General features: G+C 38.0%; 1 protein-coding gene across 1 annotated transcript in view; it reads right to left on the bottom strand.

The window, feature by feature from the left end:
• Colec10 (collectin subfamily member 10) overlaps positions 1-22,445 on the bottom strand; it is a 46,400-nt gene that overhangs the window by 8,009 nt on the left and 15,946 nt on the right. The window contains exons 2-4 of the mRNA XM_028871937.2: positions 11,406-11,477; positions 9,248-9,319; positions 9-62 (exon numbers count right to left, since the gene is read on the bottom strand). Coding sequence (XP_028727770.1) covers positions 9-62; positions 9,248-9,319; positions 11,406-11,477 — 198 coding nt within the window. The remainder of the gene's footprint in view (positions 1-8; positions 63-9,247; positions 9,320-11,405; positions 11,478-22,445) is intronic.

Below are 22,445 nucleotides of genomic sequence, written 5' to 3'. Positions count from 1 at the left end.
GTTCCTACCTGCCTTGCCTTTTTCTCCTGGAATCCCAAGCAGACCCTTTTCCCCTTTGTCGCCTAAATAAAAACAGCAAAAAGGCACAATAAATAAATAGTGAGTAGTTTCAAGCTGACAAAACATCCTGTATCTCTAAAACCAGAGGAAACAGCTCCCAAAGTTTTATTCTCATCATCTTCAACTAATACCTCTTGCATTTTATAACTGATTTGCTTTGGGTTATTCACAGGCACAGATAATCAGGTGAGTCACAGTTTATTTAGGTCGATTGCCGAAATTCCTGCAGGATATGTAAAGAACACTTGCATTTGTGGTACTTGTCTTACTTACAATATGGCCTTTGCCTTAGCCATGTGCAGCATGGACTTAATTTTGAAAATACAATTGCTTTGCAAATCTGTATCCACTAGTTACTACATCAAGCTCCCTGTAGTTACTATTTTCCAAGTCATTCTATGTGACTTTGACCTTGGGTTAAAAAAAAAAGCACAGATTTTTTTTTTTTCCAGATGAATTCAACAAATATTTGCTGTTTACTTTGTGCAAGACGAGCAGCTAGATACTTGGAGAAATATACAGAAGGACAAAATTAAACCTCGGACTTCAAAGCATTGACAGTTTTTAGTCAAGAATGACACATACAAATATCTGCTCTGCAAAGTCATATCATATTAGACTGAAATGTCAACCTTGGTAATTCCTCTTTCTGTTCTTCTTTTCATGGGACCATTATCTTACTCATTCAGAGGCTTCCAAAAAATAATTCTTAAAGAAGCAGGCTTTTTTGGAATGAGAGAAAGAAAAAAATAGAGATTAAAAAAAACTTCAAAATAACTCCTGAAGCCCACATCAGACACAATAATTGAAAGGAAAAGCTTTTGATTTACAGAAGAAAATGTTTGGCTGAGGTTCTTGAAGATCAAAAGAGAAGACATTGAGAGGAGTGAAATAAAGTTTCATGCTTCAGTGGTGATCTGTCAGTATAAGAAAAAAACATTATGAAGGATAAACACAGGCTGAAGGTCATCCAGGCTGCAGGAGTAGGAGTCCTAGCTGGATAAGAAGGAAGGGGTTGCAGGGAGTTGGGTGTATGACCTAGTAGGGCAATGTAAAGGACAATGCCATCAGCACTGATATTCTGCCTGATGTCATCTGTCCCAAGGCCACTCTACAGCCTACAGGGTCCCTTATGTCATTTGCTCTGAGGGTGTCACTCATTATTCTCACCCTTGTCTATTGAATGCTTCCCACTGGGAGATTCTTATACAGGGAAGAAAGTAACTTCACTGGGATCCTATGGATTTCCCAAGCTTTTCTAGACTGATCTGTGTAGACACTTTCTTTACAGTGATGTCAGACACTTAAGTGCTTGCCTAACAGAAGCAAAGAGGCTCCGAGTGCTGTTTATTGCCTTTACTTTACAACGGAAAGAACTGGGGTTCTCGGAGGCAAATAATATGCTCAGTGTTTTGAGTGGCAGTGTTGATATTCAAATCCAACTATTTCTGGCTCCCCAGTTCATAAAGCCTCACAGATAAGTTGGCCCATGATTTAATGAAGGAAATTAAAAGAGAAAATGTTATCAAAGTGAAACAAGCCAGGTACAGAAAGACAAAGACCCCGTGATCTTACTTATATATGAAACACAATGTCAGGTTTGTAGACTTAGACAGTGGGGTAATCGCTAGCAGATGCTGGAGAGGGTAGGATCAAGGAGGAATAGGGGAAGGTTCTTTTAGGAGAATAAGGTTAGCAAGCCCTAGTGTTCTGTTGCATGACTGGCCGATTACTGTTGAGAGTCATATACTCTCTGCTTCCAAATGGCTAGAGGAGATCTTGACTGTTTCACCACAAAAGGAACAATAAGTGTTTGAGGTGATAGCCATGCTAACTCCTTTGGATTATTTCACAGGGTACATATGTATCAAAGTATCATATTGTACCTCTTAAATCTGTATAGTGATGTCAGTTAAGAATAAAATAAGAGCCGGGTGGTGGTGGCGCATGCCTTTAACCCCAGCACTCGGGAGGCAGAGGCAGGTGGATCTTTGTGAGTTCGAGGCCAGCCTGGTCTACAGAGCAAGATCCAGGAAAGGCGCAAAGCTACACAGAGAAACCCTGTCTTGAAAAACCAAAAACCCAAACAAACAAACAAACAAAGAATAAAATAAGAAAATTTCTGAAAGAAACAGCACTCTTTGCCATAAAAAAATTCACTTAAGAAACCAGAAACATGTTTTTAGGATATCCAAAGATACCATCAGTTAGTGCAATAGTTCTGTGAATGTGGGTTTAATATTCTAATTTCTTATAATTTATATTTTGTTTGTACTTAAAACTCTTTCCAACTGATGTGGATTGAGCAGGGATTCTAATTCTGGTATAGTACCTCTTTCTGGTCTTATAACAGACATAAAATAAATAGAGCAAGCAATGATCTCCTCTTACTGGCTGTTTTGACTTCTGTAGTTGTAGTCTCCCTATTCTCAACCATAGTCCAAAATTACTAAATAGAAACTCCAGAACTAAATGACACATGAGTTTTAAGTTATATACTACTCTCAGTAGCATAAAATGTCTCATTTTATTTTTGTGGACTATGAATCTTCCACTTGCATTGTATCTACTCTGTATATGGTACCCATCCACTAGTTAATTGTTACCTCAGTTATCAAATGAACTGCCACATTAAAATGGCATCATGATCCCTTGTTACAATACCTGTGTATTTGCCTCTTTAGCTCATGTTTGACATCACATCATCTTACATCCTCACAAGAAGGTACACAGTGCAATATATTTTGAGAGAAAGAAAAAAAAGAGAAACTGCACTCACACAAACTTTCTCAGAATGTATTTTGATAATGTTTCTCATTTGAATTAGTGTTGTCAATCTCTTATTTTACATGACTTATAAATTAAATATCATCATAAGAATGTATGAATCAGGAACAAATTCATACTATATAAAGGCTCTGGATTATTATCTGCTGCTTCAGTATCCATTGCAAATCTTGGATGTTTCTGTCAGGAATAAGAAAGGTCAGTATTTGCTTTGGAAGAATGATGGGCTTTTAAGGAAATAAAAACACAGCAGAGAGCAAGGAGATTGAAATGTACTAACATTTCAAAATAAATTGAAAGCTTGGTAGGTGGTCAGAACAGGAAGAGACCCCCTGTGAATCGCAGCAGAAAAGGCTGCAAGGAAGCACCATTCTGGCTTGATCTTTGGGTGGGGAGTGGCTTCTTGAACCCATATGTGGCTTTTCTTTTAAGAAGCTGTAAGCACTGTGACTGCTTTTCGATGTTTTGTCATGAAGTCCTTTCCTTTTGTGACAAACCGGAAGACAAACCAGTGAAAGGCCAAGTGTTCAAATCCTGAACCTGCTGCTTTGTGGACAGGCTGCTGAATTTCCTTAAGTCTGTATTTTTTCATCTCCTAAATGGGAATCATGTTACCTGAAATGATGACATTATTAGGGGAGTAAATGAAGCAATCCTGTCTTATGATGGAATCCATATTGGACTTCATTCAGAGGATGGTGAGCCAACCTAAGCCACAGGTCAGCTAAGTGCTGAGTACTCAGCTCCCTTACAGAGGATTCGGGTTTAGTATATCTATCTTTCCAAAACTAATTATGATTTCAAGTCATCCACAAAACTTTATTTGGGCCTGTGAGTAGGAATATGTCTATAACAAGTGTCTTAAGTAAAGAATTAGAGGTCACATTCGGAGGAACAAAAAGACATCAGAATGCTTTCAGTGTGAAAGGATTATTGGCCTTAAGTAAAAACATTTATTTTGCCATGAGATTGGATTTACCTACACTAAATTATTCTTATGTCTTATTCCTAAAATGAAATATTGACATCTGGAAAGCTACCTTAACCATGCAGGTGACAGCCTTAAGGTCAGCCTAGAAGGGACGTGGAGATTAATCTAAGTCCATGAAAAACTTAGGAGGGCCATGGCCAAATGAGGACAATAAATTTCCAAGTGCTGATTAGAGATGAAATTAACCAAGGTGAGCCAAAACACTGCATCTCCATTTTTCTTAAGACTTGCTTATAAATTTTGATGTCACGACTCTATAGGGGAGGGAAGTCGGGGCGTTAGCGGTGGAGCTGCTAGTGTAGAAAAGTGGTGTTTAAAGGAAAAGAGTGGAAAAATCAGGCTACCTTGTAGGAAATAGCATGTTGTAGCATTCAGTTTTTACCTATACCCATGTGTACCTATGAATACGTATGTATGGGTAAACGTGTGTTTCTGGGTATGAAACCCGGAACTTGTGCATGCTAGGCGAACTTGCTACATTGAGCTACATCTGCAGCCCAGTTTTCTGCATCCTTGATACAACAAATTATTAAAATGTTTTATTGTGTTGTAGGAAAGGTAAAATTATAGTCCTCAGTTGGTTTATAGATGTACACACACACACACATACTCACACACACACACACACACACACATACACACACACTTTGTGGGTGTATGCATATTTATGTGTGTGAGTATGGTGTATGTACACCTGTATGTGTGAGTATGCATGCCTGTGTATGTGTGTGCTTGCAGAAGCCAGTCCTATCATTCTTGGATATTTTTTTTTTCTTTCAGACTGGGTCTCTCACTGGACCTGGAACCTTACTGGTGATCAGCAAGTTCCTGGGATCCTCTTGCCCTCCACAACTCCGTGATGACAGGTGCCAATCAAATGCCATACCATCTTTTAAAATTGGTCTTCAGGATTTGAACCCAGGTCCTTGGCTTCTTCAGCAAGTGCTCTTACCTACCATGTTATCTTTCTAGCACCTTGCTTATATGTTGTAAGTCAGCAGACCCAGTAAGCATTTCATTCTACAGGGGTGAATGAGAAAATCAGGCCTGTCAGTGCATACAGAGATAGAGGCGTACTCTGAGGGCTGCATACCTGAGTGGTGAAGGGGAAATTAACCTGAAGGAGGAAAGCTTCATTAACACATCAACATTTCTGGAAGTCCATCCACTTTGGGGCTTAGTGAGCCATTCTAAAGATGTGTCACTCTTCCTCGTCTCTGTCATTTACTACTGAGTTTCTTAAATTGTGGGTTGTGTCCACGTTTGGCGTGACATAGGTAAGTGTAGGCGTCATGAGAAACTTGGCAGGAGTAGAAGGTTTCTGAAAACACCAAGGGCAAAAGCTAATTCAAAATTAATCATATAACGAATCTGATGTGTTTTGTGGCAGAGGTCACCCATGTTGTTAACCCGTGACTTCACTGCACCCTTGTTTCTGAGCATACAGCATGTACACTTTGTATAGTATATGTTGTCATGTTACACAACATGGCTGAACGCTGTCTGAAGTACCTTGCTTCAGACTCAAGATGACTGTATATTACAGGTGTTAGTGTTTTTAGTGCATATACAAAGTTATATAAACATAATGTTTCAGGTATGGAAAACGAAGACCACATTTTCCTATTGTCATTCCTTAGCAGGTAAATATCAGTGTAGTATAGCTTTTGATTGTATAGTGTTAGAAGATTTGATATTTAAAATTGCTGTTTGAATTGCTGACTAGAGTTTCACAAAATATCATTAAGTGAATTTTGGCTTGGGATTTGGACAGAATTCTCAACAATTTCTGAAATGACCCTAGATATACTTCTGCCATTTGTATTATGTGTTTATGCAAAACAGCAAGTACTTTCACACACTGAGACAACTCAGTGGCTCAATTATTATTTTTGAAACATAAATATCTAACTAACCCAGTTCTATTTAGTGATAGGCTGCTGATATTCTATTGAAAATTGGTACTAACCTTGCATAAACCATTTGGATGTTTCTGGATTCTATTCATTTCCATTCATTTGTTTCTTTTAATATTATCTCCACACTATAATTTTACAGTAAATATTTTAATTTAGTAATTTGTGTCTTCCAACACTGTTTGTTTTATTATATGACTGTCTTAAGTATTATTAGTACTTTTCATTTACACATACATTTTGCATTAGCTTATTGATTTTCAAAAGAACATTTCTGAGATTTTGGTCAAAAAGGTATTGAGTATAAAGATCATGTCTGGAGGCACTGACATATAAAAAATATAGAGTTTCATAATCAGTACAACTTTGTTTCCATTTCCTCTGGTATCCTTTAATTTCATTACCAGTTTTTTGTGTTTATTGTGGAGAGCTTATATAAGTTTTACTAGATTTATTCCTGGGTACATAATAACTTTGATACTATGATAAATAGTATTATTTTAATTTCATCATTCTTATGTATAAATCAAATTGATTTTTTTGTTATTTGGCATCCTAAAAATTTATCTATACAGATATCTTATCTTCAGCTTATTAGAATTTTCTGGTTCTGTAATAAATCATCTACATATAATGAATCTCAGTTTGTGTTCTACTCTTGTGATTCCTAGTTGTTTTTCTTGAATTTGTGCTATGGGTAGAAGCTCATGAGAAATGTTGGTTAGTTTGTGCTAGGGAGCTATTCTAATCTTGTTACCAATCTTGAGAGAGACATTTTCATTTTTTTAAATCATTGAATGTTTTTAAATAATTTTTTGTTGTTTATATTCTCCTCTTGATCAAGTATTTTCTTGTACAATTAGTTTGCTATGTTAAAAAACACAAATTAGTATATGTTTAATTAAAGTATTTTAAAGTTTTCTGGAGTTATAACTAAAAATAGGGAGCATTTTCCCAGGCTTCCCTCTTTGGCAATTTTTCAGAATCAACTGAGTCTGAGCATCTTTCTATTCACATCTCAGACTCTTAATGATGCCTTCTGCTGTACACAGGGCACTGTATATGAACTGGTGAGTATCCTAGGAAAAAAGTCACACAGAATACACAACTCTAGTGTGACCCCTTCTGCTCCAGAGCGTGACTGTCATGCTCCTATTAATTTGGGCAGTTCTCTCATACCTTCAAATATATGTGTGCTTATTTCTTTTAAACCTAGCCAGTTAGAATTTTCAGAAAGATTAGCCTGATACAGGCTGTAGCCTCTTGCTCAGGATGTGTTTCGTTATTAACTATATTAATGTGCTTCCATCCTTGCAACTTGTTATTGATAAGATACACAGGTTCAGATTATCAGCATGTTTGAGAACACAATCTGGAAAATCCATTGTCATGTCATACCTGAGATGTCTGATCTAGAATATTGCTGGGCACAGTCAGTACTTCTGTTTCATGACTTGTATTGACCCGCACAGTAGGCGGCGGGAGAATTCTTGGAAGTCATTCCTACATTGTGCTTGTTAGTAATAACTTGACTGATTATGGAAGTAACTTCAAACTACATAAACATATCACCTTAAGTCCAAACTAAATGTTTTTCTTCACTTAAGCCCATCTTAGTTCACTCCCTGAATACTTGTGTCCACTCCCAAACCATCCAATACAAGAAGGGTGATAGAGGGAAATTAGAGCTGGAGACAGTGGTCTTAACCCGTGCTTTGTCAGTGGTAATATCACTTCAGGAGTGCAAATGGCATCGAGGTTGAAAAAGGAACGTACCTTAATATTTATAAATATATTACATCTGTCTATATCTATATGTATGTATGCATGTGTGCATGTTATACTTGTTGGAGGGGCAATCATTTAAAAAAATTTAAAAAATAGATTATCACTACTTCAGCTGACAGAGATGCAATGTCTTAATTTACATATGGTCATGTAAACCATACTAGGCTGCCTCTCAGGGTTTGGTGAAGGGCCTTTGCAAATGAAGAGTTCTGAAGCCAACACTTCTCAGCTTTTGATAAAACCACCTGACTCAGGCTACAGCAGGCTGCCTGGACTGTGAAGAGCTAGTGTGTAGCTTTCCCCAGCTGTGAGGACTTCAACCAGTGGTGAATATACAAGAGAGATGCCCATCCATGTCTTCAAATGCAGCTGAAGGGTAACCCTTAAGGAACAAAGTGGAGAAGAATTGGGGGAGAGGAGACAAGAGGAAATATGGAGCCTCCAGGTGAGACTAAAGGCCACAGCCTCAGTTCAGACTCGACCCTGGCAACCTAACTCTAAGAATTCAGTGCTGCTAGGAGCCCCCAAAACAGATCAAGCTACATAACTGTCACACAGGAGCTTGGGCCTGCCTCAGTTTGATGTGCCATGCTTTGTTGACACCCATGGGAAGTGTGCCCCTTTCTGAATGGAGACAGAGGAGGACTGGATGGGGGGCTGGGTGTAAAAAGGAGGTGGGGGGGGCAGAACGGACAGAGAGGAGGGAGGGGAAACTGTGATCAGTATGTAAAATAAACTTTAAAAATTAATAAAAAAAAAAACTTAAAAAAAAAAAAAAGAATCCAGTGCTGAGCACCGTGAGGAACTTGATCAATTATTCAAAGGCTCAAGTATTTATGTATTATGGAGAGTATATGCAGGGTGAATAATCATAATATTCATGGTACTGAGCTTCTTCCAATCTGAACCTTTGTAGAACTATTTCTTCCATTTTCCCTCAAATGTCTTTATCTGGTGCATATAAACATGTTGTTATTCCTCAAGACCTATTTCAGTGTCTCCCCATATCAATCCTGTTTTTCTTTCCCATTTGGTACATCTACTACTCATATTGTTTAGGCTTATAATTCTTCTGAGAAAATCTTATCTTTCTGAATGATCTCTGAGTTGTTGGCAACACTTGCTGATTATCCTTTAGCTTTGTGTTTCCAAGTGGAGCAATGCCTGCATATGAATTACTGCATATGAGAACAATTGGGACTTGTTACCACTGTGAGGCTTTATGAGAAGAGGGCAGGGAAGGGGAGATTAGGTAATGAGGAGCAACTCTTTGTTTTCTAATATTGAGGTTGCATTTATAGCAGAATATATTGGAAATGGTGAGCATTTTTGTATGTACTTCAGTTTCCTATCCTGCTAATAGATTATGGAGACAGTATTATTAATTCCTCTACTTTATACTTGGTTACATTGTGTTGTATGAGTAATCATGATGGTATCTGAATCATGGTGTCATTGGGTCTTAGCAAGGGCTAATAGCTATCAATAGATCCAGGGACAGAGTTCAATATAGAGCCTTCCAGAACTTTATGCTCCATGTCTTTCTGGTTCTGAGATATGAGAGCTTACTTGTGTAAGACTCAAGTTAGGGAGATAGAAAAAACACCATTTAAAAGAAAGAAAAGCCATCATTTTCATGACATAATGTGTTCACTGTGTGTTTCCTTGATTTTATTTGAACTGGAAAATGACATGACCAACTTACCCTTCTTGCCAATAGGGCCAGACTTGCCAATATTGCCCTGGGCTCCCATATCACCCAGCTCTCCTTTTACTCCTGAAAAACAAAGCAAGTCATTATTATAGCATGAAGCTTTTTCTTTCCTTTAAGGATGTGATTAACATGATCTTTAATTCAAAGAAATATATACATACATATACATATATACATCTATCTATCTATCTATCTATCTATCTATCTATCTATCATCTATCAAGACCTAATTGGATGGTTAATTTTCTCAACAGTTAGGTTGACCTGCAGGCATACCTGTCTTGGTTATGTTCATTGAGGTGGGAAGACCCATTCATTGTGAATGGAAGCATTCCCTGGGTTTGGGTCTTAGACTATAAACACACACATAAAAGAAAAGAAGGAGGTGGGTAGATACACTTGCATCCCTTGCTTTCTGTTCCTGATTGTGGTTGCAATGTGTAAGATCCCTCAAGTTTCCATTGCTGTGACTTCCTGCCTGTGATGGACTGTAACACAGAACCAGAAGCACTTTCCCCTTTAAGTTGCTTTTTTTTTTTCCCCAGAGCATTTTATCACAGTACCGGGAAATGAAAGCAAGACACTAAAATGTATCTTCTGCTCTGTATACTATGTTTAAACAGAGTCAGACACTATCTATTCATTGAAATGTGAGTGATTCTGACAATTCTGAGTATGTTGGTATTAGAATATTTACTCCAGAAATATTCTCAGGAGAGGATTTGTGAAAGAAAGGGTAGCTAAGCAGCAGAGTTTGTTTTTAGATATGTTCACCTTTAGATACGTGTCTGGCTTTGTTTTAGGATTGATTTCTCTCTCTGCTTTCAAATAAGATTCAACAGTTATAGCTACTTCAAAACAAGGAAGGGAATGTGTAGCCATAAAATCTGGTGAGGAAAGAGACACTAGCAATTGTCTTGCTGAAGTTCTGTTGCTCATTTTTGTCTTTTGAGACAGCATCTTGCACTCTAGCCCAGATTGGCTTGGAGTTCACTGTGTGTGCCAGGTTGATCTCATATACAGCAGTTCTGCCTCCAGCCTCCTGGATGACGGGATTGCATATGTGATCCATCACAGCTTGCTTTATTGCTAAGCTTGTAGTCCTAAGACTTATCCCTACAATATTCTAAAGTCATTGCTTGCTTTTAAAAATAAAAATAATGTCAAAAATGATAAAAATGAGTATGGTGGCACACACTTTTAATCTTAGTACTTGGGAGGCAGAGGCAGACAGATCTTTATGAGTTAGAGGCCAGCCTGAGTCAACAGAGCAAACCAGCTTCAAACCAGCCAAGGCTACATAGCAAGAACTCTTATTTAAAAAAAAAAAAAAAAGCAAAAAGCAAAACAAAAGAAAAAAAACCCCCACAACCTGATAAGTAACAGGAAGTTATATATATATAACATTTACTAGTTACAAATGGGTTTTGTGAGAATAACTTAGCAACTGACATAAGAACTTCCAGAATGAGCTTAAGTCAGTCTTTCTCAGACTGAGGTTCAGAGGGCTTAAGGGTATTTTAAACTTTTTAAATTATTCAAAAATTTAAAATGAGTGGTCCATGGGAACCATTTGGTGAGTGGAGGAAGAACTCGGGTGTTTGGGAGATACATGGTGGCAACCTAGAAGCATTTTGATTATTATTTAGCTTTAGTAAGGTTTAATCTTGGGTTGATTCATTAAGGAATCCAAATAGCTTTTGTGTTGCCCTTGTCTGCTGTACTTCCACCCCCTGCAGGACCAGTCATCGCCCTCTTACGTCATGTTCTATTATAAGGAAAGAGGAATAAAGAAATACAGAGACTGGGAAAAGATGAGTCCTTCAAAGGACCAGGCAGCGCTTTCTAAGAACACAGCTATGTTTCCTATAACTCACCATCTTATATTTTCTCTGAGACAGCTACTCCCTGCACCACAGAGCACGAACTGCTCTGACCAGCCTTAATGATACAGCTTGAGAAATACCACAAAGTCTAGCCATCAGGCAAACTCATAGGAGCCTTGGTTGGTTCTGTAATTCACATCTGAAGCACATTACATGTATCTCTGGGCCAAAGAACTTGGTGAAACTGCTGATTTCCAAGACAGGGGACAGGAGAGAATGAACATCTGCACATTACAGTGGCAGTTTCAGACAGGTTAGCGTACCTTTTGGTCCCCTGCGTCCCACCTTGCCATCCTTGCCTCCTTCTCCTGTGTCTCCTTTTTCACCATCAGCTCCTTTTAAAACAAAGCAAGAGAGAGCCAATCATCTCAAATAAGGACTGAGAACGTTCTCCTCAGGGGAAGGAGATCATGCTCGAAATGCCATTGCAACTTGAATATGGGAATATACCTAGGCCACAAGGATTGGACAGCTGAAAAGAAAGAACTTCAGTTGCAATCATCACAGTAGCTGCAGTTACCTGCACTGAGCCCTCACAAGACTGACTGTCAATAATTTGTCGTGAATAGGTCCCTGCCCCTTATTGCTGAACTCTTGGCTATTGGTAGATGCTGGGAGTGGGCGGTGGCTCATTTTCTTCCTTGAACCCACTGTTGAGCCCACAAGACTTTAGTAGATATCTCCAAATTTGTGGTCACATAGAAGAGAGCTCCAAACCATTGAACACATTGGTTAGACTCAGTGGGTCACAGAACACAAGAAATAGACATGAATGTAAGAAATAGACTTTTGTGGAAGAAGAGGGGTAGATAGGAATGGGAGGGATTTAAAGAGACGGTAGGGCATTAGAGTACTCATCATGTAATCTACCTATGAAGTTCTCAAATAACAAATTAATTAATAAATTAATAAAAGGAGAAGAAACATGCATTATGTTTTATCCTTTCACTTTTCTCCTATCAGCATTAGAGGAGCCACACAATTTGAGGCATGGACTGGAAAGCTAAGAATAGGAGACTAGAAGTAGTGGACAGCTGACAAGCAGTTGTATGTGGCAGAGACTGTCTTAGCTACAGATGAGTGTGGCACCAGCACCTTGAACAATTCAAACTGGCCGAATGAATGGCTTTAACAAAAGGTGTCTTGGACTATGAGTTAGAAGATTATAATATGCAAATTATAATATGGTGCTAGCCATTAATAGTTTGAGTGATTGTTTTTTTGGTAAGTTGGTGATAGAGTTGATTGATTTTGGAGGATAACAGGTCCAGATTTGAGTCCTAGCTCCTCCACTATCCGTCTGGAGGAATGTGAATGTTGCATGAATCCTAAATGGTATTATAATAAAAACCCAGAGCTAGATATTGGTGTAAATGCTGAAAGATCAGAGGAAACAAGCCACAGCCACTTCTCATCTTGTCAACTCCTCAGCCAAAAAGAGAAGATCCTCAGACTGATTGCTTCTGAGTCCTCTGCTGAAAGGGCCTAATTCCTGTTTTCTTCCACTTTATATTCCTTTCTCTGCCTTGCCATATCACTGCGTGTCTCAGCCTTCATGGTGCTGGGATTAAAGGTGTGTGACTCCCAAGTACTGGGATTAAAGGTGTATGTCACTACTGCCTAGCTGTTTCTCTTTTAAACTGGATTAATTTAGTATAATCCAGGGTGGCTTTGAACTCATAGAGATTCAGACAGATCTCTGGCTCCAGAGTGCCTAACCTCTGGAGCTAACTCTGCAGCTGGCTCTGTCCTCTGATCTTCAGGTAAGCCTTCTTTGAGTACAGCAAAATATCACTATGTTTCCCTTTTTTTTTAAAATCTAAAATAATAAAGGAAGGTTATAACTAATATAAGAAAAAAACTATATACAATATGTACAATAACTATATACAATAAGTACAGTCAAGAATTACATTAACAATGTCCAGTCCATTAATATATGACAAATTCAAAGAAAAAGCTCTCTTATTTATCCTATTTTGGTGAGTCTGAAACATTGTACCGAATTCACATTCTATCCTAACTTGTATTACCAACCTAAAAGTATCTTTTGATGGTTTTCAAACTTACACACTTAGCACATCTTTAGTGAGTTTCTTTTCTGAATTTGTTAACAAGGAAAACTATAACTTCCAGCTACATGTGAACATATGACCTTCTTTTCCAAGTCCTACTTTTCTTTCCTGAAAATAAAATAACAACACCGGCTTGAATGGGCTCCTAAGAAGCTTACATGGACTAATATACACAGAACACTGGGGCACACCTGGTGTATAATGATAGTGGCTAATGTATTCTCTCCTATTTTCTGTGTTTCCTCATCCTTTTTGTGGGATATTACCTACCCTCCCTGACTTGCCCAATTGTTTTAGAGTCAACAAGGTAAGAATGTGAATGTGCTTTGGAAATAAAGAGCATAACACATACCATGTTGTGACTAGATACCCACATTATCACCACAGCAATCTCAGGACAGGGAAAGCCTGAGGAATGATAGGAAAATTAGATTCCAGGCTGTGAGATTATTTAAGCGTTTGGCTGTTTTACAAGAGCATCTACAGGATCGTTCTGGAACTGGCTTTTATAAAGATGCTTAGACGATTTCTGTGGTCAGACTAGAGGAGTTAATTTTGGACTGGATGGTGTTTTCCAGTGCCGGAGGATGTTTATTTAGCAAGGTTAGTATGTGCTGTGCACTCCAGCTAAGGATTTTGACATGGCATTGTGGCAATTCCAGGAGGTAGAAACTATTCTTGCTCTATCTCATAAGTAAAAACAAAAACAAAAAACAAGACAAACAAACAAACAAACAAGATCCTGTGTGGTTAAAGCACTTGTGAATTATAACAGAATTTCTGAGTATTCCGAGGAGAATTCTCTCATGTCTGTTTCTGCCCTTCTAATGTAAACTTGGTACTTTCTTCATAGTCAGCTGTGACTCCTAGGGATGGTGGGTTTTAGGAAACTTGGCACTTTGTCAAGGTTTTCAGAGAGAAAAGGGAAGTTACGAGGAAAATAATTTGATGATTAGTATTATCCTCAAACAAGAAAGATAGTAGGAATCTTATTAGTATTCCAATGATTTAATTCATATAGAATGTATCCTGGAGGTAGATTTGCTGAGACCTAGGTTTGCCACTCACTAGCTGAGGGATTCTGTATTCTGGGAACCCCTTTATCTTTCTGAGTATTGTTTTACTCAGTGATAGAATTGACAAAATACTTTGTGTGTGTGTGTGTGTGTGTGTGTGTGTGTGTGTGTGTGTGTGTGTGTGTGTTTTCCAGGAGTTTTTTTCATCCCTCCATTTCTTTCTTCCTTTCTTCCCTCATTCCTGCCCCATAATGACATTATGTAGAAAACAGTTTTCTTTTCTACTGTTACCAGACTGAGCTAAATTCTTATGATTACCTTTGTTGCTTAAAATATCTCTTTATATTCAATGTGTCAGTTCATTTCTGTTTATAACTTGCATCCAGTCTTCTGTGAGTTAAGGGATAGGCTGCCATAATAAACTTTTTTTTTTTTTTTTTTTTTTTGCTTACACATAGACAATTTAGCACTGGTTGGTACTTGAAATGTAATGGAATTGGCTATACTTTGTATGAACCATATGATACTTTACAAATGTTATGATAGCGTTATTAAACATTATGAGCCAAAGTGTCCATCCTACTTGACATGCACTTTATCATTTGATCCCCACGACAACCTTTCAGAAGGATGCTATTCTTAGCTCCATTTTACAGATGAGGGAATGAGGTCAAGCAGAGGTAATGAATGGAACATCAATATGGCTGAAGCATGTGTCAAGGGTAAAATTGGGATTAAAATTTTACGTGTCTTTCTTCAAATCCCGTGTCGGGAACACGTGGGATGATTTTGGATAAATTCTTGTTCTCCCATTCTTGGGACCTGGATTGCTGATCCACACAAAGGGACTAAAGAGACACACCCTGCTCAGTAAAGGAGATGATCGTAAAGCCGAGTGGATGTGAATATTGGTACTGTTATTGTTTCTCTTCCCTCCACCCTCCTTGTGATCTTTCCTATTCATTTCCATGCAAATGTCTCCCTGGAGGAGGCAAGGAGTGACTTAGTTATCTGCTGCTCCCTGGTGGCTCCTGATGGTAGATCCTGGAGGACCGAAAGGATTATGGTTCCTGTGATCTGTCTGACTGTACCCAGCCTGCCTGCTAGAGTGGAAGTAAACAACTTGTATCTTTTCCTTCCACTTGGTTCCTAGTTATTTAATCTTTGAGAGTTACTTTAATGAAAACAGAAGGGAGACATAAAAACAAGCCCTGGAAAGGACCCCATGTCTCATTGGTATCTTTCAGTATCTTGGAAATATTTCATTGGATTACTGGGCATATTTAGACCACCTTTCCTTCATTAAAAAAATAGCCACTTACATTTAAAAAAAAAACGAGGAAAAACTAGGCTACAATAAACTTATTTCGAATTTCTAAAGATCATTTGTTTGCCCCTCCAGGCCATCAGAACACTGTACTAATCTTTCCAGCAGAATTCCACTAGAGCACACAGTTGACCACATTTTCCTAGGTAGGATTTATTTGAAATTAAATAGCTGAACTCAAGCCTGTACTGTGAATTCAAATGGAGCAAGTATGTAAAAAATTCTCACATTCATTTTGGAAATGCTAAATAAAATCACTGGAAATTGTCATTTCTACTGCTAAAGTAATCTTAGAGGCAGGAAAGGTATTGTCAGCCATCTGATTACACTTAGAATTGAGTGGGACATGTGGCGTGAGACCCCCCTATAACGCTTCATTCAGTCCTGAAACAACCTCCTCGCCCTTCCTTGCATTCTGTTTTCAAATTTGCCAATTTTGCCTCCAGTTTTGAAGCTTTCAGTTGGTTATTTCTGAGATGCTCCTTGTGCCTCGGGGAATATGGCTGTTGTAATGGACCTGTGTACTGTCCCTTCTCCAGGTACTTTGCTGAAATATGTGCGCCTTCTCGGGACCTGCAGGTGTTTGTCTTACTCCCCTTCATCTGTTTATCATTCCCTTGGTGCCTTCATTTGCTTCCCTGTCTGCTGTTGTTTCAATTCAGTCCCTTCCGTATAGCTCTACCTGAGGCAGAGGGACTCCATAGAATTGTTGAATATTCTTGTTTCACCTCTCTGAGTCTTAGTTTTCTTATCTGTAAAAATGGGGAAAATCCTGCCTACCTCATAGGGCGGTTTCAAATGAGAGGTATCTCATGCAATTGCTGAAGAGCATTGAGCTGTTCATTTGGTGTGCTCCTCTGTTGGTGCTTTAATAAGAAGTTAAAAAGTGGTCATCCTCATATATTTACCACCCCAGACACCTGTAACCATTATTACATTTCAGTGGACTACATGGTCTTTTTCTTTTCACCATAAAAATTTTTACACACTGAAAGATGAAAGACAGATACACCAGCACTAAGACATAAACCACTGCTGTGGATATAGCTCTGTATAAATAAAATGCTGATTGGCCAGTAGCCAGGCAGGAAGTATAGGTGGGACAAGAAGAGAAGAGAATTCTGGGAAGTGGAAGGTTGAGGGACAGAGACGCTGCCAGCTGCTGCCATGAGAAGATGTTAAGATACTGGTAAGCCATGAGCCACGTGGCAACTTATAGATTAATAGAAATGGGTTAATTTAAGAGATAAGAACAGCTAGCAAGAAGCCTGAGCCATTAGGTCAAATAGTTTAAGTAATATAAGTCTCTGTGTGTTTACTTGGTTGGGTCTGAGCAGCTGCAGGACTGGCAGGTGAGAGAGATTTGTCCTGACTGTGGGAAGACAGGCAGGATCAGGAAAACTCTAGCTACAAACCACTAGCTTGAGGCCACTGCTTCAGCTATATTTTTTTTTTTGGATGATGAAAATATTCAATTATAGATATGTCTACATATTATCCTTCAATACATCACCAAATGTCTTTAAAGGCTAGGAATATCCTCTTGTATAAACACATTATTATTACAACAATATTGCTTTTTATTAAAGTACTAACTAAGATCAGCTTCATAGAATTCTGTGGTTTCGCTTATTCTGAGCCTACTGTATTGCAGTCTAATAGAATAAGAAGGAGAAAAGAACAGTTAGAAAGAGAAGCCAAAATTCAAAGGCATGAACCTGAGTTCTTAGAAAACAAATCATGAATAATAATAGCATTTTTTTTCTGCTGAAAGAACTACTAATAGACCAAAGGAGGATTGGGGGAAGACAAATTCCTACTGATCATTTATAGGAAGCAATCATCTTTATAAGATTGTGTATAAACTGATGAAGTCCATAGGCTCTAATCATACACATCATAAGTTAAGGTTCTCATCATATCAATGATCAGCTGCTATAATTTGGATGGCGAGTGGTCTCCTGCAGTCCATATCTTAAGGACTTGGAAGGTGATGAAACCTTCAGCGTGGGGGGGGGGAGGCTAGTATGAAGTTCTTTGGTTTTGGGGAATATTCCCTTACATGAGATTTAGGGCTCTAGCCCCCCTCTCTTCTTCTTTTGCTTCTTGTCCATGAACTAAGCAGTTTTCTCTTCCATGCACTCTGCCTTTGTCATGTATGCCGCCACTCATGGCCTGAAAGTAATGGATCTTCTCTAAAGCTAAGCATTAAAGCAAACCTTTTCTTTACATATTAGTTACCTCGGTACTCTGTTACAGTTACGGAAAGTTGACTAATACTCAGACTTTTTCAACTTACGTGTACTATTTAACTTTCCAAAGTCTTTGTTTTCTTTCTCATTGGTAATTTTAAATTACCCATGTTAGACTTGCCCATACTGAGGACATATTTCATCCACCCACAACATGTAACTCTTTGAATCACTTAGAGTAGCTCTGGGATGGAAACTGACAGCAGAGGAGAAACCAGTCAAACAGTTTTCTATTTATTGCCAAATACAGTGGGGAGTAAGGGCAATCCTTCTTGGATAGCTATCACAGATTGTCTCAAGGAGGGAATCTGTCAACTGTCTAAATAGTCATGTACTTTAGCAGTGACTCAGTTAATGGGAGTCAACAGAATAAGGTGATATATAATGTAAAACAAACCTTAAAGCCAGGAAACTGGACAGGCAGTGGTGGTACATGCCTTTAACCCCAGCAGTTGGGAGGCAGAGGCAGGTGGATCTCTATGAGTTCCAGACCAGCCTGGTCTACAGAGCAAGTTCCAGCACAGGCTCTAAGCTACACCAAGAAACCCTGTCTTACAAAAACAAAAACAAAAACAAAAAATCCCAAACAAGAAGCCAGGAAACTGCGTTAGCTGGCCTCTAGAGGGAGCTGTGGAGGTACACTGTGGAGATTATGAGATCCTGCTGAAGTTTTGTCACAGTTCTCTCTAGCCTAACACATCGAAGGGAAGTTGTCCTCACGTTTGTCTTCAGAAAATCATAAAAGGAAAGCAGTAAGATCAGAAAATGAAGGATGATTTACAGGGGTTATAGGTCTGCTCTCAGTATCTCTGTATGGCAGCTTATGTGTAGAAAAATGGAAGTCAAGTCTTGGCTACTTAAGAACAACAAACAACAATGTGTTGCCCAGAAACAGAACCAGAGTTTACCTGGCAGTGAGGCAAGATCCCTCTGAGAATTTTCCCAAGATTCTTATCTAACTTTGAATTACATCATCATGCTGAGTGTACATGAATACATGGTTCTACTCATGTGGAACCATTCTTGAAGAGTTTTCCTAACACAGTTAAAAGGTTCCAAAAATACCGACTCTTCTTGGTCTACAGCACTATTAATTCTTGAAAAGCAATGACCTCAGCACGGACAATTATAAATTCAAAATATTAATGAGCTCTGGCAAATGTCAATTTACTGACTTAGGTATCAGGGAAGGATGGAACCATGTTAGTTATACACGCTTGAGCAACTTGTTCGGGGATCAGTCTTCTTGCCTTGGCTTTGTTCTTCTCTATAATTTGACTGAAGATACTTTGAAGATGCTTGGTGTTCTGTAGAATTGCATATTTAACCAATTTTAATTTTCTATGTAAAAAATAAATTAGAATATCGATTTAAAAATGATATAATTTGTCAAGGGCTCCATCTTTGGGAAGCACATATTTATTAAGTGCTATGATACTCATTCAAATATATACATATTAATGTATATTTATATATACTTTAGATATGCATATGCTATATATTCATACACAGGCAGGTTCAAATCTTGAATTTCCCAAATAATGACTACTTAGTCATATGCTAAATAATGCATACTTCCACTTTATTAACTCATTGCATTTAATAAATAATTGAATTATAAAAAATGTTAATAAATAGCTTGTCAAATTATTCAATCAATTATTTAAATTTAAATTAAATCTTACACTAAACACTTGACTTCCCTTCTTCATAATTTTTCATTGAAAAAGATGATAATGCCTTTTTTATGGAACTACTTGAAGATTATATGAGATTGTAGATGATGAAACTCATAGTGGAGTCCTTGACTCAAATGTGCTTCATTTATAAATATTGTGTATATAGTGAATGGGTAACCATTGATTTTTTTTGTATGTTTTTCCTGGGATTCTGATAACAGCTTCTCTGTAGGAATCCACAGTCACTCATTCTGATATGGTTTGGGCAGTCAATTGGGATGTGACCCACTAAGAAACCATGAGTCTCAACTTAAGGATTTTTATTTAGAATTTACAAACACTAGAGGAGAATCAATCTGTCTTTAGGGTTTGCAGAGAAGATTCTGAATATAACCTCACAGCATACATGAGAAAGGACAGCCTTTACATTGAAGTAATTAAAGGGAAGAAGAACACCAAGGCAAGAAGATTGCTCAAGTGTGTGGCTCTAGCCCAACTCTGTTCTTTCCTGATACTGAAGTCGGTAAGTTGGCATTCTCCCCTCTGCTTGCTGTTTTGGCTGGTGTTAGATTCTTTCACTTGCTAATACAAGTTCCCCAATAATATAATTACTAGACGATGATTAAGACAACAACACCCTTCTCTATGGCAAGGGCACAGCCGCAGGAAGCCAATAATTACTGTAACAAATGCTAAAAGAGTCTGTTATACAAGCAGAAAAGAGCCACCTGCCTCCATCTGCCCACATCCCAGCTCTTCCTTATCTTTGTTAGGAAAAAGGAGCATCAGCAGAATAGATTTACATCTAAGACAAAAACGAGCTAACATACAAATTTGTCAGTATATTAATTAGGCAAAAGTGTGCTAAAATGTTCTCACCAATAAAAGCTCAAGTGATTTTTTTATCTTCTTCTGGGTGATATAATCCTGACAGCCCTAGGTCAAGAGGCATGCCTGGATCAGGTGTACTCCACTTTAGCAGAGAGAATTAATGATGCTCCCTGAAGGGTCTTCCTCTAGCACTTCAAAGCTTCCCACCTTAGGTGTCACCCAGGTTTGGAGAGATCTGAGACGACATACTTACTGTTCCTTGTATTCCCAGCACTTGGCACCAAGTCTGAGCTGCAATAGGTGCCTGCTCAATAAACGATCTTGAAATAAAAGGAGCAACATCCCCAAAGACAAGATGGATAAATGTGAGCTTAATGACAACACAGTCAAATGAATTTGTGATTGATTGAAATGTCATTCTCAATATTGGCTGATTAATGAATTGGCCTCAGTCTGTAGTAACAGCCTATAAAGCAATAAGGCAGCCCAGGAAAACACACAAAACACCGTTCTTGCTACTGCCCTGCAGTGTTTTTGTTTCTTCCTCTAATTTATTTTCTCTCCCAATATTTCCATCACACTCAAATTTCCTAGGCTCAACAGTTAAGCCAGGTATATATAATCCTTTCTCAGCCCCATCTGGATTCTTTTTCTTATTTTCTAACCATTCTTTTATCTCTGGTTCTATCTTACCTAGTTTTTCTTCATGCCCCAATTCTTGACCTTAATAGATGATTCCTAAATAGTCTTCATGGTGCTTAATTAATTGATGCATCAAACACAATTAGAATAGTTTTTTGTTCAACAAACGGTTTAAATGCTGGTTTCCATGGATCTAAATTTTGCTTTTCGAACCACTTTGTAAGTGAATCTAAAGAAAAATCACATGTTTTCGCTGTTACTGCCTCATCTAAAATGGTTTAGCAGTTTTCTGTTTGTAGTCTAAGGCCACACTTATTATTCTAGTAGATGGCCGTTCATACTGACATCAAGGGAAGTTATTTTCTGATCTTGACTTGTATAATCTCTTCTATGTCCAAGTTGTTTGTTCCCTGGTCATCAAATGCCCTTCAGCTCTTGCCTTGCTGAACGGCACATATGCTTTTATTCTATATGAAATTTGTCCACACTAAGAAGAAACCAAAAGTCACAAAAGACAGGCCAGAGATAATGACCTGGTGAGAGTTTAAGTAAATAGACATAAATCTACAAGGTTTATAAACAAAGAAATGGCAAAAGGAAAAGTTAATACCAGACATAAGAAACAAATAATTGTCGTAATAAACAAAGAACTTAGGGAAATTCCTTTGTAGAAAGGCAATGAATGATTTTCAAAGATCACTCAGGGATTTAAATAACAAACTCTTGATGAGAAATTCACAGAATGTCTACACCATAAATATATACATATCTACATTATACTTCACATATAAATAAATATCTACACTGTATTTCACATAAGATCCAAATCTGACATAGAGAAAGAGAATTGAAATTTCTCATTCATGTTCTTGACAATGGGAATGCATGTGGACAATAATCTGACAGTAAGGTTAAAGTACAGTAAATCTATGGGCCTGTAATCCTGGCTGCTCTGGAGGCTAATAGAGAAAGATTACAAGTTTAAAGCCTGCCTAGGCCACACAGTGAGTTATAGATCAGCCTGAGCAACTCAACGAGACCCTTTAAAAATCAATAGGCCAGTAAGATGGTTCACCGAGTAAAGGCTCCTGCTAACAAGATTGAGGACCCGAGTTCCAGGCCCAGAACTCACAATGTGAAAGGAGAGAGCCAACTGACTTCTGAAAGCTGTACTTTGGCCTCCACACATGGCATGGATGCATTCTTAAGTAAGTAAATGAATGTAAAATAATAATAATAATAATAATAATAATAATAATCCTCTAAAGTAAAACAGACAGCAGGGGATATAGTTAAAGAGTAGAGTATTTGCCTATCATGAATGATGTACTAGGTTCAGTCCCTACTGTTGAAAGGAAAAAACACTAAAATAGAAAAATGTAATACCCTAGTTTACCTCAAGGATCTTTTTTTTAATTTATTTTTTATTTTATTTTATTTTACAATATTATTCAGTTCTACATAACAGCCACAGATTCCCT

This window comes from Peromyscus leucopus, chromosome 20 (assembly GCF_004664715.2).
Source record: "Peromyscus leucopus breed LL Stock chromosome 20, UCI_PerLeu_2.1, whole genome shotgun sequence".
NCBI lineage: Eukaryota > Metazoa > Chordata > Mammalia > Rodentia > Cricetidae > Peromyscus > Peromyscus leucopus.
This window is presented reverse-complemented; position numbering and strand designations above follow the sequence as displayed.